This window comes from Lampetra planeri, chromosome 15 (genome assembly GCF_965212315.1).
Source record: "Lampetra planeri chromosome 15, kcLamPlan1.2.h2, whole genome shotgun sequence".
NCBI lineage: Eukaryota > Metazoa > Chordata > Hyperoartia > Petromyzontiformes > Petromyzontidae > Lampetra > Lampetra planeri.
The window spans coordinates 455,710-471,917 of record NC_136121.1 but is presented as its reverse complement, the minus strand read 5'-3'; the positions used below and the strand labels follow the sequence as shown (position 1 = coordinate 471,917).

At 52.2% G+C, this 16,208-nt stretch overlaps 1 protein-coding gene across 1 annotated transcript in view; it reads left to right on the top strand.

The window, feature by feature from the left end:
• SCLY (selenocysteine lyase) overlaps positions 1–16,208 on the top strand; it is a 17,208-nt gene extending 1,000 nt beyond the window's left edge. Inside the window, 13 exon segments of the mRNA XM_078600761.1 lie at positions 2,350–2,442; positions 2,586–2,695; positions 6,200–6,300; positions 7,242–7,428; positions 8,400–8,527; positions 9,479–9,643; positions 11,065–11,118; positions 11,120–11,172; positions 11,523–11,559; positions 12,100–12,183; positions 12,328–12,430; positions 13,947–14,022; positions 14,900–16,208. Coding sequence (XP_078456887.1) covers positions 2,411–2,442; positions 2,586–2,695; positions 6,200–6,300; positions 7,242–7,428; positions 8,400–8,527; positions 9,479–9,643; positions 11,065–11,118; positions 11,120–11,172; positions 11,523–11,559; positions 12,100–12,183; positions 12,328–12,430; positions 13,947–14,022; positions 14,900–15,182 — 1,413 coding nt within the window. The 5' untranslated portion in view covers positions 2,350–2,410 and the 3' untranslated portion in view covers positions 15,183–16,208.

Below are 16,208 nucleotides of genomic sequence, written 5' to 3'. Positions count from 1 at the left end.
CCAAGTTCAGCCAAAAGCCATTGTGCATCCATCTCTCCAGCAAGAGAGGGCCCTCCCGTGCTCAGCCCGGTGCCCCACGGGGCAGCGGTAGCAGACAGCAAACGCCGCCTTGGCCGAGGCCGAAAGAGGGCTCGCTGCTGCTGCTGTTGTTTAACTTCCCTCTGGTGGGATGGCCACGTTTTCTCAGCTGTTTGAGTCGATTGTTTAAGCCAGTGGCATCTCAAGCTTTGTTTGGCGACGGTACCCACTTTGTTGAATTTTAGTTTTCAACTGAGTTACCTTACCTGCCACCCACTGCCACCCTCCATTTGCTTGACCCAAAATAGTTCTGAGAAATAAATGTGATGGATAATGAACATCAGTATTGTAACCAATGGTCCATTTTGAAGTATCCTAACTAGCGAGTAGCTCTTGCAAGCGAATAAAATTAAATCCACGTGTTCGCGCTCGCTGGGTTACTCTTGAAAACAGTATTGTTCACGATCAATGAGTTTAGGAAGGTGTTTTATATCGTCGTAGGTTACCATGTAGATTTAAATTCTATTGTTATTTTATATTGGCAGATTCATACGTGATTATTCACCCACGACTCTAATGTATGATGTAATTTCACTCGTTTATAAATCACCTCGCGTACCCCCCAGAGCTCCGTGTACCGCCGGTTGAGAACCACCGGTCTAATGGACAGAATGACCACACGTTAGTTCTTTTGGAGATGGTGGTCTGGATAATGCTGAGAGCCATTGTGCATGCAATCTGTGTGCGTTGTTAAAAGCCACTTGGTAGGCTCAGAAGCATCTCGGAAGTGGCTGGGCATGACATCGGTGACTTGTGTGTGTTGAAGACTGATCGTCTGACAGCCGCGTAGTTGATTGGAGAGCACATTGTGCATGTTTACCGGGGAAACCCTCGCTGAGGCTCAAGACTCTTTCTCAGGAGGGTCCTGGCAAGTTTGTCGCAGTAGGAGGTTGATGTTGCTGCTGTGTGTAATCCCAATTCAGTCATTTGCATGTAATTGTTCAGCATTGGGATGTGATTTGATCAATACTGGTTACACTGTGTGTGTTTAGCTATAGCAGGAAATCAGAAAACCCAGAGAACATACAAACTCCACACACTCGCATACTCGGACCATGCAGAAAATGGGGGAGTAAATACAAACTCCGAGTATGGAATCGAACCCAGGGACGTCTTGCTATGAGGCACAAGTGTAACCACTGCGCCACCCTGTTAAGTTGGACACGTCTTCAGTTGGCACCGCTGCAACTTGTCTGGGCCGTGTCTGGGCCCACACCACTGTGAACCTGGCGAGGAACAGATTGAGCAGCCGGCTTGCTGCCCTTACGATCGGATCCTCGGACCCCGGTACAGGGTACCGCGGAAAGGATTGCGACAAGGAACAACAGTGGCGTGGAAAGCCCAGCCATTCGCAGCACTCGCCTGCTTAATTGGTGCCAATGCACTGACAATCTCCGAACAGCTCTTGTAAGAGTGAACACGTTATGTTGTCATTGTGTATTGGCAACATATTTATCAGATAATGCAATATTATACACCCTCTGAATACATACATATTTAAAAGATTGCATACATAATGTTCTAACAACTTACAGAATTCACTCTTTAGTTCTTTCGGTAAAGTCACATAAAAAGAAAATAAATTAAATAATAGAATACGACGTTTCGATTGCAACACAAGCAACCGTCATTAGGTAGAACTAAATTTGAGAAAGAGACAAAACACAGACACGGAGACACACAGACACATACTCTAGAAGAGAGAGACAACACAGAGACACACAGAGAGAGACACACAGAGAGAGACACACAACATAGACACACAACATAGACACACAGAGACCCAATGCCTCTGTGTCTAGGCCTTAAATAGAGAGGGAGGGGGGTGGTGGGGCAGAGAGAGAGGTGGGTCTGCTGTAGCAGAGACATTAGCATGTCACTGAAATACCCAACAGGACTGGTACATTTTAGAGAGAGTTGTGTGGAAATCCACCCCGAAGCAACCAAGGGAGAGAAAGAGTGAATGGACCTATGAGAGCCTGGTACATTTTAGAGAGAGAAATAGGCAGTTTGAGAAAAAAAAGTGGCAATTTTTTTGGAAATGTAATGTAATGCAACACAGAGAGTCGGCTAACACACAGCGCATAGCCTGGTTGATCGTGTATTGCTGGTAGGCTAGTGTTTTTATTTTGGTTTGAATAAAGTTTGTTTTCGCTCTTTCCTTTAACGTCCAGGCAAGTTTGTTTTGTATTAATATTTGATCGAATTCAACACCAGTTTTAAATGTGTCCGCGTTTTGATGGTCAATGAACATCGGCGTTCTCATTGCAGAGGCCGGTGCGAGGTGAACCGTGAAGAACCGTCACGAGCTGTGAATTCCTACTGCTGAGATATGGCCACAACGGAAACGAACTCCACAGAGAGGTTTGTGTAACAATTCACGACATACCCAGTGTGTGCAGGGAACCACGACCGTCAGTGACTCTGTTCTGCGATGAGTGTGCACGGAGTTGATGAGCGAGCGAGAGGTGGACGTGGATTACAGCGTGAGCGAGCGGTGTGCTCAGGGTCTACATGGACTACAACGCCACCACACCATTGGCCCCGGAGGTGGTGGAGGACATCAGCCGGGCCCTCACGGAGGCCTGGGGCAACCCGAGTAGCTCCTACGGGCCAGGTGAGTACCAACTCGCCCGCAGCAGCGCTTTGAGGGGCTCACACTGGCTTCTTGGAAAATACGAAAATCACGCTCTCACCACCCCACCCATCACTCTCTCACCACCCTCTCCACCACCCCTCCAACCACCCCTCTCACCACCCCTCTCACCACCCCTCTCACCACCCCTCCCATCACTCTCTCACCACCCCTCCAACCACCCCTCTCACCACCCCACCCATCACTCTCTCACCACCCTCTCATCACCCCTCCGACCACCCCTCTCACCACCTCTCCCATAACTCTCTCACCACCCTCTCACCACCCCTCCAACCACCCCTCTCACCACCTCTCCCATAACTCTCTCACCACCCTCTCACCACCCCTACCATCACCCTCTTACCACCCTCTCACCACCTTCTCACCATCCCTCTCACCATCCTTCCAATGACCCTCTCACCACCCCTCCAACCACCCCTCTCACCACCCCTCTCACCACCCCTCCCATAACTCTCTCACCACCCTCTCCACCACCCCTCCAACCACCCCTCTCACCACCCTTCCTATAACACTCTCACCACCCCTCCCATCACTCTCTCACCACCCCTCCTATGACCTCTCGCAACCCCTCCCAATCACCCTCTCACCAAGCAAATTCATATGACTAGCTCTGACAGGACACCACTCGCGTGATCTCACCAGGTCACTGCACAACGTAAGCACGCTGTCTGTTGCACACCATCACCTGGGACCCCGTAGCAGTCGTACGCAGCGGTGTGCACGCGTCCCCCATGAATGACGCACACGGCAGGTGAATTCAACCGTGAAGGCCGATCGTGCGTTACATCCAAACGCTCTTTGTCTCGTTTCCTACCATTTTGAGGTGTTATGCCTTATGCAGTGAGACGGAAACTCCTCACTGTGGGTTGGCAATATCAGAAGCCCCACTTACAAGCGGCCGAGGAGCAAGCTGGGTTTATGCATTAATAGCGCAGCGTGCCATGAACATAACTACACAAAGTGACAAGAAGTTCAGGTACAGCGTATAAAATGCATAACGATTGGTCTCGTTTGGGCTGCAGGTCCGTTGGCTGGGACGGTTAATCGTAAGGCTCTATCAATAAATTCTGTCTCTCGCTCAATCAGTCTTCTTGAAATTTCTTCCGCCTTTGACACTGTTGTTCACCCCACTCTTCTTTCCACTGTCTCTGACGTTCGCATCTCTGGCACTCCCCTCTCCTGGCTCCCCAGTCTCCTCCGACCACTCCGTGTCCTCCCCTTCCCCTCTCAGTGTTGGCCTTCTCCAGGGTTCGGATCTGGGTTCCTCGCTATTCTCTCTCGATATTTCACCTCTTGAATCTATTACTTCCTCTTTCTGCTTTCCTCATCATTTATTTGCTGACAACGACAACCCAAGTATTTCTTCTCCGTTCCCTCTCTCACCTCTGATCTGTCCTCTTGTATCTCCTCCTGTATGCCATACAGTCCTGGATGGCACTTCACTCTCAATATTTCCAAAACATCGATCATTTTCTTTCCAGCCTCTCGCTCTCTTCCACCCGTACCCACCATCTCCTCCCCTCCTCTCTCTCTGTCCTGCTTCCGCTGCCCTCAACCTTGGTGTCACCTTTCACTCTTGCCTCACTTTATCCACCAAAGTCTCCACTACTACTCACGTCTCACGCCTTCATCTGTTCAACATCAGGGAAATCTTCCCTCTCATTTCACATTCTGCCCCCAAACTCCTGGTTCATTCTCTGATCTTGACCTGTCTGGAGTAATGTAATTATTTTCTTCTTGGCCTCCCTGCTTCTGCCCTCACTCCCCTGCAATAAATTAAAAATATCTCTGCATGGGTTATTTTCAATCTCCCCTTTAACTCTCACACTCTGCCTCTCCTCCTTCAACTCCACTGGCTTCCCATTCACTCCACCACCGTCTTTTCAGATACCTGACGCTCATCTTTAAATCTCTTCATGGCCTTGCCCCACCTTATCTTGCATCTAATCTCCTTCCAAGCCCCCTCTCATCCTCTTCGTTCCCAATCTTCTCTATCTCTCTCTGTCGCTCCTTCTCCCAGTGCCCAATCAAGTCTTCGGCCCTCCCTCCTTGCACCCCTACACTGGAATCAACTCCACTGTACATGAAGCAGTCCCCCTCCTTAACCTACTTCCATTCCTCAATCAAAGCCTCGCCTCTTCTCTGTTACCCATTCTCGTCCCTCCCCTTGCCCCTCCACTTCCTCCCTTTTGTGATCACTAAGTACCCCTCTATCACCGTCACTTTGTCTTCAATCCTTGCACACCCCTGTCACCTTGTTTAACTATGTCAAGCAACTAGAGTGAAGAAGGTGCTCTGTACATGTAAATTAGATTAGATTTATAGAAGCAGAAGTAACTTTAATCCAGAATACAAAACTAGAGAAAGCCCCTTGGGAATGATGGCCAAATGGTGCGTGGTATTTTTATGATTATTATACCTGCAGTATTAATCAGGGCGGCCGCTGACATAGAACCGCGGACGTCCGAAACAAGCAGCCAACGCGCTGCCGCTGTGCCGCATCACTGAAGCGCTTTCTACCGAGGATTTCCCTCGCGTAGAGACGCTTTTAGAGCGAGGATTTCCCTCGCATGGAGACGCTTTAGAGCAACGAGGATTTCCCTCACGTGGAGACGCTTTAGAGCAGCGAGGATTTCCCTCGCGTGGAGACGCTTTAGAGCAGCGAGGATTTCCCTCGCGTGGAGACGCTTTAGAGCAGCGAGGATTTCCCTCGCGTGGAGACGCTTTAGAGCAGCGAGGATTTCCCTCGCGTGGAGACGCTTTAGAGCAGCGAGGATTTCCCTCGCGTGGAGACGCTTTAGAGCAGCGAGGATTTCCCTCGCGTGGAGACGCTTAAGAGCAGCAAGGATTTCCCTCGCGTGGAGACGCTTTAGAGCAGCAAGGATTTCCCTCGCGTGGAGACGCTTTAGAGCAGCGAGGATTTCCCTCGCGTGGAGACGCTTTAGAGCAGCGAGGATTTCCCTCGCGTGGAGACGCTTTAGAGCAGCGAGGATTTCCCTCGCGTGGAGACGCTTTAGAGCAGCGAGGATTTCCCTCGCGTGGAGACGCTTTAGAGCAGCGAGGATTTCCCTCGCGTGGAGACGCTTTAGAGCAGCGAGGATTTCCCTCGCGTGGAGACGCTTTAGAGCAGCGAGGATTTCCCTCGCGTGGAGACGCTTTAGAGCAGCGAGGATTTCCCTCGCGTGGAGACGCTTTAGAGCAGCGAGGATTTCCCTCGCGTGGAGACGCTTGCGGGGCGGGCATCGGAGAGCACGCCGGACCCCTGCAGTTCTGTCTCCCACGTGTGCTGCGTCGTTGGCATTGTAACCTCAATCGCCTCGTCACCAAGCCAATTAGCATCCTCTGGGTTGTTTTTCATGGAAATAAGTATGGACGTTCCTGTCAGGCCTCGCTCTAGCTGATTGAGTTGCGTGGCTGGGTCTGCGGTGTTCTGCGTGGCTTGGCTCTCTGTCGGTTACCTTGCAGGTCAGAAGGCAAAGGCACTTATTGGCCGGGCGAGAGAGAGCATTGCCTCCATGGTGGGAGGGTGCCCAGAAGACATCATCTTCACGTCCGGAGGAACCGAGGTATCACTGGCCCACTGAGGCCGCCGATGGCTGCCCAGGTCCTCGGGTAGTACGCTAGCGGTCATCACCCCCCACCCCCACCCTGCTCGCCCACGTGCAGCAGCCGCGTGTCTTGAACAGAACAGGGTGGCGGCCTCATGACAATAAGGGGGCCTGGGTTAGATTCCCGACCCGAGCAGCTTGCTGTGTGGAGTGTGTGTGATGTTCTCCCCCTGCTCTGCATGGGTTTCCTGCAAGTTCTCCGGTTTCCTCCCATAGCTAAAAAACCCCCAATACACAGGAGCCAGTATTGGCCAAAACCTCCCATGCTGAAGAATGATCTGCAAATGACTCAGATGGGATCGCACAAGCGTAGCAGTAGTAATGAATGTGCCAACATGTATTGCAGCATGCACGTATCCTGTAAAGCGCAAAACCTGGCAAGGAGCGTTTGCTCGCTCTGTGGATTCTTGAGGGAGGCCTTAGACCCCTTGGCCTGCTTTAGGCTGCAGGTGCCACCCTTTTTACGCATCTTAAGTTGTAGAACAAAGGGAAATAAACTAAATTAGCCTTAATGTTTACATGCCGCTTGAAATATACAAGTCACACTGTGTTTAAAATATTATGAACATTGCTACGCAATTAAACCCAAATAGAACATCCGGCCCCAATCTTCCACGCGGTGTGAGTCTACACGGCAGCCTCTTTAATGCCTCGACTTAGGAGCACGCAGATGGTGGACATGGATGTCTACATGATTTCAGGTGGTTAATCTCAGGTGGTTAAGGGACTGGATCGAAATGAACAATGGAATCATTGTTGCAGAAGTAAAAAAGCAGCATAAAAAATATATTTCACCTGGAAAATCGCGTAAGACGAAACACGTGCCGTTTGCAATGTGTTCATAGCCGCCGATGGACGGGTTACCGGGGTTAACTCGCTCCCGTGTTCTGCTGTGCCAGGCAAACAACTTGGTGCTGCACACGGCTGTGAAGCACTTCTGGAAGACGCGGAGCGCCGGCGGGCGAGAGGACGGGGTGCCAGCCGCGGGGAGCCGAGGGGCGGCGCTGCCGCACATCGTCGTGTCCTGCCTGGAGCATGACTCGGTGCGCCTGGCGATGGACAGCCTGGTGGCGGAGGGCCGGGCAGGTACAGGCAGAGCCCCGTGTCACCACGGGCCTCCGCGCTTTGACACCGGCACCACCTCGACGACCAGACGCGTGGCGCGGTGCTGCAGGTGGCGGCCAAGCGGCAGAGCGAGCGGCTCGCGATCGGAAGGTGGCGAGGGTTCACATTTTGGCTGGGGGTTGACTCGGTACATCATCGCTCGGGTTGATAAAATAGGTACCACTGGCAAGTAAGTCAGCAGTGATTGTCGCTGTAGGAATGTGGATTTTTCTCTCACTGGCTCAGGGTTGTAAATGGGAGATCAGCGCCGCCTCAAGCTCATTTGAGCCGGAACCACCTGGACTCGATCTCCCGGTCACCACATTCTGGGATTGCTCTCTCTCCATCGCGATGCTCCTCATACATGGGGCAGGGCAGCATCGCTTGTGCGTTTTCCAAGCAATAATTTATTCAACGTAAAAATGTACAGCGCACTGCAAGGACACAACAGGAGAAATATAACTAAACTTTTTTTATTTTACCAGGTAAGGCCTACTGGACTATTTAGTTCGTTTTCAGAAGTGGCCTTGCCACAAATGATAGTTCAATGAAGTGGCTTACGTGGATTTATAGCAGCCAAAAACCGGAAGACCCGGAGAAAAATCCATGCGACCACAGGGAGAACATGCAAACTCGAAATATACAGTTTTCACTGCCGACGTCAGTGATATCATTTGTTCATCTGGAAAAACCTCATCGAGGCTAAATAAATGGGAAGTATCCTAAAAAACTGCAAATGTGAGGAGGTGTAACTCGCAGATGCTCAGCCGAGGCTGCGGAAACCTCAAATCTAAGTTGATGCCCACTTTCCATCCATCCCATCGCCTGGCCATGTTTCCACCGCTGGCGTCTTGCGTGCCTCATCGACCCTCCGTATGAAACTGTCATCGTATTCTCGGTCACAACGTAGACACGCAAACTAACAAAACGCCGCTCCCCCTCATCTGGTGCAGACTTTACGGCAGTGCCAGCCTCGTGGGTGACGGGGCGCGTGGAGGTGGACCAGGTCCTGGCTGCCATCCGCCCGACCACCTGCATCGTGTCCATCATGCTGGCCAACAATGAGACCGGCATCATCATGGTGAGGCGCACGGGACTTGCGCAAGGCTAGGACTGGGGTGGAGCCAAGTCTAGCAGTAGGGATAAGCCTGAGCTGGAGCTAAGCCCTGGGTTAGGGAAGGAGACTTAACAGCACACGAAGGTGTGCTGCTCACGCACACACCAGGAAGGCACACTCCCACCGTGCTATGCATGTGTAAACGCACGTGGTAACTCTTATCTATTACAATTTTAGTCGTCGTGCGTTTTGGTGTTTTGGGCCTGTGGTCAGCAACTGTTAATAGTAAAACATGTTTGTGATGCATGTCATAGTGCACATTGCCTGCCCAGTGCTCCCAGTTGAAGGCGACGCGCTGCCAATGGGGATGGCCGCATCTTCAACTGTCTTTGAGCCGATGGGCTAGCCCAGGGGTCGGCAACCAAAATAACAAGAAGAGCTATTTTTTTTCGAATTCGGTAAAACGTTAAATTTTTCAAGAGCCGCAATGCATGTGAACACGAGACGGTGTTCCTAGAAAAATAACGTCACGAAGCGGCGGTCCTTAAAGAGCCGCTCGTGGCTCTGGAGCCGCAGGTCGCAGGTTGCCGATCCCCGACCTAAATGAGAACGCGGTCACACGTCCAGCTCTACCGAGCTGGTGGCTTAGGCAAGGCTGAGAGCACCTTTTTTTGCTCACGTGTTGTGCGATGTACTCACTGCTTTGTGCGGTGACATTTTGGTATCCGGCTCTCAGAACTTTTTTGCAATACTTTGACTTTCCCGTGCACACGTGGATTGTCACCAGAGTGAGTAAACTGAAGGTTGACGGGACCGATGCTGTAGCGCGGGCTCCCATAGGAGACCACGGCGCTGGCTCCGCCGTCTTGCCGTAGACGAGTCGATCGCACGGCACCCTTCTCGGACGCGTTGCCGAGGAGCGGCGGCGGAGCAAGAGGGCGAATGTGCCGCTAACGAGCACGTGTTTTGGGGCAGCCGATCGCGGAGATCTGCCGGCGCGTGCGCGCAATGCGAGGAGGGGGCGCGATGCCGCGTCTCGGCCGCGTGCTGCTGCACACGGACGCCGCCCAGGCCCTCGGCAAAATCAGGGTCAACGTCGAAGAGCTCGGGGTGGACTACCTCACCGTCGTGGGGCACAAGGTACCACAAACACGAAGACAAAGGTCCCCCCGTGTAGACTTTTAAGAGGCCGCTGGGGCAAGTGCTGTTAGCGAGTAGCACCTATGAAGGCCGTGCGACACATGAGGGGGTGAGTGGCCAGCGTCACACCCGACCGCCTGTTAATGCTCTGTGGCATCAGGCCGAGTCAACTTAGGGGAGGTCCATGACTGGTTTATAAATATTTGTGACTGATTTTGGCCGTGAGCGGGAATCAAACGTGGATCGCCGGGTTCGTAGCGCACTAAACCACCACTCCCTTTACACAAAGACACAAAACAAAGTTCCCTTACTTAACCTCAACAGACTCCATGGACAAGCACTCTTAGCCTATCTACCTATTCTTATTTTACCAGGTAATGTCCACTGAGTTATACAGTTCATTTTCAGAAGCGACCTGGCCACAAATGATAGTTCAACGAAGTGGCTTATCACGTGGAAATTTATATCAGCAAAATACTCCGGAGGATCCGGAGAAAAATCCACACAACCACAGGGAGTCGGGATCGAACCAATGACCTCCTGCATCCCAGCCGAGGGAGTTAACATCTTGCCACCGCGGCACCCCACCGTACACACACCCCACCGTACACACACCCCACCGTACACACACACACCCCACCGTACACACACCCCACCGTACACACACACACCCCACCGTACACACACACCACACCGTACACACACACACCCCACCGTACACATACCCCACTGTACACACACCCCACCGTACACACACACACCCCACCGTACACACACACAACAAAGACAAAGATCCCCCGTATAGCCTTAACAGACTGTAGGGGCAAGTGCTGTTAGCGAGCACCTATGAAGGCCAGAACGGTACACGAGGGGGTGGGTGGCCAGCACCACGCCCGACCGCCTTTGTCTCCCCAGTGGCGATGTTTACACACCGCACCAGGTACTCATTTAAGGCTGAGTCGACCTAGGGGAGGCCCAGGACCGGTTCAGATAATCGTCACTGGTGTTAGCCGTGAGCGGGAATCGAACCTGGGTCGCCAGGTTCATAGCGCAGCGCGCTAACCGCTACACTACCACTCCCCACGTACACACACACCCCACCGTACACACACACACCCCACCGTACACACACACCCCACCGTACACACACACACCCCACCGTACACACACACCCCACCGTACACACACACACCCCACCGTACACACACACCCCACTGTACACACACCCCACCGTACACACACCCCACCGTACACACACCCACACAAACACAGCGATGAACAGATACAACAAGTGGTGCATCTGTCAGTCATCTCAGTCGAGCCAAAGTGAACCTAGCCTGGCACAAGCGCTGCGGTGACGTCATCACCACTTGGCAGCGAGCGTCGGCGGCTGCTGCCGCTGTTGTCATGCGCGTGTGCAGTTCTACGGGCCGCGCGTGGGAGCGCTGTGCGTGCGGGGCCTGGGCGCCGGCACCCCCGCTCGTCCCCATGCTCTTTGGGGGCGGCCAGGAGCGCAACTTTCGTCCGGGGTGAGGACCGACTCTCCGGCGACGTTTCTCTCGTTCAAATCGGTAAACGGCAGAAACACGAGCGCGGGGTCCCGAAAGCGCAAAGATTCGCGTACCGAAGCTCTCAGCCTTATCCAGACCGCCGGCTCAAGGGAAATGAATGCGTGGCCATTTTGTCGCTTAGAGCGACAATTCATAGAGTTGGGAAATGTGGTTGGCTGGCGACATTCTGTGTGGTCCCGCGTGTTGCCTGTCCCCAGCCCTGTCCCCCACCCCCCACCCCCCATCGTGATCAAAGCAACCCACGGAATGTCTGGCTGCTTGACGGGAAGGCACGAAGGGAATGACGCAGGCCGTTTGTCTGTTGCCAGGACTGAAAATACCCCCATGATTGCTGGCCTGGGCAAGGTGAGTGCTGCGGTGCTGCGGTCGTGGCCATGAGATGTTCAACCAAACATAGATCCATGCAGGTTTCACCGTCTAGAGACGTTTTATTTATCTCTCACACCCCACAGCCATCCCTCGAATCAAACACCTTATCTCATCTGCAGGTGTTTGCAATGTACTAATAGCGTTCAGGTATCCTCACAGAGTTTAAAATCCTTACAATGTAACTGGTATTCGTCAACATTTGAACACTGAAAGATGACCTGCTTAATTGATCGGTTGGAATTACACGTGGCAACATCGCCCCCTACTTCAAACACTTGGCAGGACCCTCCTGAAAAGAGTCTTGAGACTCTTGAGTGAAGCTTTCATGGGTAAATAGATTTAATAATATTCGGGCATCATCCGGTAACGTTGAGCGCACGATGATGATGACAATAATGTGAATGGTTTATTGGCCCAAGCCACGTGGGGTGTTGGAGGGAAGCGGTGTTGCTTGTCGACGCGGCTGAGTGTGTGGGGACTCGTGTTTCCTCCGCCGCACCGCTGTGGGGCGGGCAGGCCGCGGAGTTGGTGTGTCAGCACCTGGACGAGTACGAGAGGCACATGCGGCAGACGCGAGACTACCTGGAGGAACTGCTGCTGGTGAGATGTGCCACGTGACGCACAGCAGGATGGAGACCGGACCCTCGAGGAGCAGAGGGTCAGCTGGAGTCGGCTGGGATTTTCTCGGGGCTCACAGCTGCGTTCTGCTCGGCATGTGTGTCCCTGTGTCCGTGTCTGCCGCAGGCGGCATTTGGGACCGAGCGCCTACACTTTAACGGCCACTTCTCGGGCTCGGACCGATTGCCCAACACCTGCAACGTGTCCATCCTGGGGCCCTGCCTGCAGGGTGCGCCCGCACTCCTCACTCGCCAGAGTCGTCTGCGCCATTACTGCGCGGTCGTTAAACTTGTTTACCCATAAAATGCGAGAATTAAACTCTAGCCAACGAAGCATGAATTCGCGCAGCGGGTCAGGGACTGCATCGGCATCATCCCTCATCCCTCTTGTCTTGGAACTCCGCGGTCTGCGAGTTAAGAACCAAAAGCAGAGCCCTGCTCAACGAGTAAAGCATTGGACCGGGCATCCGAGGGGGCACTAGACCCGTGATGGTTCTTATTTTATTGTCACTGAAGACTCTAAAGACACTTTTTCATGGAGGGTCTTGCCAAGTTTCTTTTTGGGTCGGGGACGATCTTGCTGCGTGTGTAATTCCGATTCAGGAATGTTTTGGGTTGTTCAATATCGGGACATTAGGCCAATTGCAGCTCCATTGTTTGTATCGTTCACCCGGCAAACTCGCCAAGATCTTTCTCTGCTCTCAAAATAAATCCTCAATTCGCCTCCTTCCCATGTTTTCCTCTCCACACAAGTAAATTCAATGATTGGTTACACCCCATCGGCCACACGTCCTTCTTGGAGTTCGCTCTTCCAGCAGCATTGGTTGATCACAAGGAAACGCTCGACAGGTTTCGACATTCAGTGTCACGCCAACAGTCGGGCTCGCTTGAGCCAATGCTGGCGAACTGACAGACGTTTACAGACAAAGACCTGGCTCTGTTAGATATGGGTCCTGGTTCGAGTAAAAACCATATAATATACAACACGAAATAATCATTCGCTTATGGAGAGTAACGAAATGACAATAAAATATATTGATTTTACGAGTTCACTGAAGCACAAACTTTATCACTTCCACAAAATAGATGGCAAGTGTAACGCAAGAGTGTTGCGAAACCGTGCGCGTGCATGCCTTTGCACTTTGTACATTGGTGATGTGGGTGAACACCAGTACGAGCCAGATCCATGCGTCGATGGAAGGCTGCATTGGAAATGAAAATATCTGGTTACAGCAATAAATACACAAGTCAGATTTTAATCATTGGAGCTTCCCAGAATTGCGTGTTTGTAGCACAGTCGTCAAACGGCTTGGGGGGAGGGTGAGGATGTGATTTGGCCTACATTGCAATACTAAACTAAACTATTTGAAATGTTTTACCAGATAAGGCCCACTGAGTGATATCGCTCTTTTTTTAGAAGTGACCCAGCCACAAATGATAGCGCGAGACTACCTGGCTTATCAGGTGGAAACTTGAATCGGCCAATAACTCTAAAAGCACGTTTCCAAATGTGGAGGGAAAAACCTGAGGATCAATACATGGTTGATGAGGCCGCCAACTAAATGCTTCTACACGTATTGTTTCCATCCCGTTCACTCGCATTGACTTTACCTCCTTGGCTTTCATCGCAGTCGTCACGGTCGTCACAGTCGTAACGCTTGTGAAGCCACGGGGTGGCGCACTGCACTGCAGCCCAGCGCGTGGCTCGGGCCGTAAGCTGACAGCAGCCCGTGTCCTACCCCCCAGGCCACAGGGTGCTGGCGGAGGCTGGCGGCCTGCTGGCGAGCGTCGGGGCCGCCTGCCACTCTGGCAACACCCACCGGTGAGCAACAGTGGCGTGACTACTCTTATTATTATGTTTATGCTTGTTTACACAGGAGAGTTTCACCGAGTCAACTCTTTTTCAGGAGGCTCCTGACAAGTTTTCACAGTAGCTGGTCATGTTGATACGTGAAGAGGAGTCGGAGACTGGTGAAGCGCTTCTTTAGTCTTTAAACCACAGCCACACCCGTTCCTAAAACCAACCCCGAACACGCGTTTAACAGCCCCTTTTAAACCCTCCATCTCCGCCCTCGTTCCCAATCCACATCTCCGTCTTGCATGCCGAGTCCGTGTGACGTCAGTGCCCTTTAACCCTTGACCCCCGTCTAGTGTATTCCCGTGCGTGTGATTGGTGTGTGCTATGCCAAGTGCGGAGATTTCACGTCTGCGTGGTGCGAGTGTGTGAGGATGGCTCGCAGATCTCCTACGTGTGTAATCCCAATTGAGAAATTTGCAGGAAATTTTTCAGCTTTTTGATTATTTGGCCGATGTCAGTTGCATTGTGTTTTTTTTCTGTCAGTGCTTGTCGGTCGTAATTTTTTGCCAATTGGAAGACAGCAGCAGTGTTGCTGATCCATAACTCAAGCAGTGCGAGTAGTAACCCGGCTCCCTAGGAGGTCCACAGTAGCACGTGGAAAAAGCTTCATTAAACAAATCATCGACACAGACCAACCTGGAGAAACTGCACTGCACCTGGAACTCAAGAGACTATCTTAGATTCTTGAGATCTCACCTGGTGAAACAAATCAACCTTAACAAATTATCTCGGCTGACGAAATCTCGTGTGCTGAGCTGGAGATGAACCTAGGCCCTCGGTCGTCGGGCACGTGAACGTCTTCGGACGGCCGTGGAGTGGACGGAGCCGCGTGTCCCCACAGGCCGTCGCACGTGCTGCTGCAATGCGGCCTACCGGAGGAGGTGGCCCTCAATGCCGTGCGCCTGAGCGTGGGCCGCGAGACGAGCCGTCGCGACGTGGAGCGCGCCGTCTCCAGCCTGCGCGCTGCCGTCGCCACGCTCACGGCACGGGGCCCCGCCGGGACTGCTCCTCGCGTCGCCACTCCTCCGGCGGAAGACTCCGTGCCCACAGAGCAAGCGTCCGTGTCAGACAATGATGTGAACTCCACTCCAATACATATCATTTCTAATTCCGGAGACGCTTAGAGATAGAATCGAACGAGATGGCTGGGCGGCTGACGTGCGTATTTTCGCGCCCATTTCACGTCGCTGAGATGTTCGGTTCAAATCCAGGGAGCAAGCAGCCAGGCCCAATTAAATCAGGTTCTCGTGTATCGTGAGTTGATTCAACCTGTTAAGCAATAACTACACAAAATACGTCTTATTTTTATTGCACTTGTTTACCCATGGAAGCCCTAGTCTCGACTCTTTCAGATTTATCAGTAGGGGACGATGTTGCCACGGGAATTGTAGTAAAGTAATTTGCCAGTTATTTTTCAATACCATAATCTTTTTTTTTTAGCTGTGGGAGGAAACTGCAGAACCCGGAGAAACCCCATGTAGAACAGTGGGAGAACATACAGACTCCACACACAAATGGAACCCAGGCCTTTCTTGCAATGGCCCACAAACGTTACCACTGTGCCGCCGCCATCCTTCCGTCCTCTAAACATGAGCTTTCACTTAATTGGCCGGGCCCAGCTCTGATGGCTGATTTAACTTAAATGTCTCGGGCGACTGCCGTCTGGTGACTCATTGCTGATGAGGTTTGTGGTGCTTGGCGAGAGAGGCCTCTGCAGGAATTACTCTGGGCATGCTATGGTTTAGATGGACGTTTCTAGTTGCCCGGCGTGATCCGCACGGGAGTGGGGAGTTGGTGTTTCTGACAGATTGAAATATTGCCCGAGTGAATTTTTGTGTCCAAACTTGAGAAGGTGAACCTGACAGTACAATATTCTCCGGTTTAACAATGCAGTGGAGAGTAAGACACTCCCCCAACTCTTGGATTTTTTTTAAAAAGACGACTTTTATACGGGTTAAGTGTGCAGTCGTGACGTTACACAGAACGTGAGCACCGCGGTATTCGGCGCGACGTGCAGTGGCAGCGTCTCGGCACTGTCTTACAGATTGTGGCGGCGGTCTGTGCACCATGGCCCCTGAATGCGCACAGACACGCAGAACCATGTTCCGGCTCCACGTGCTAATAAAACGCATCTGTAATGAGTTTCTGTA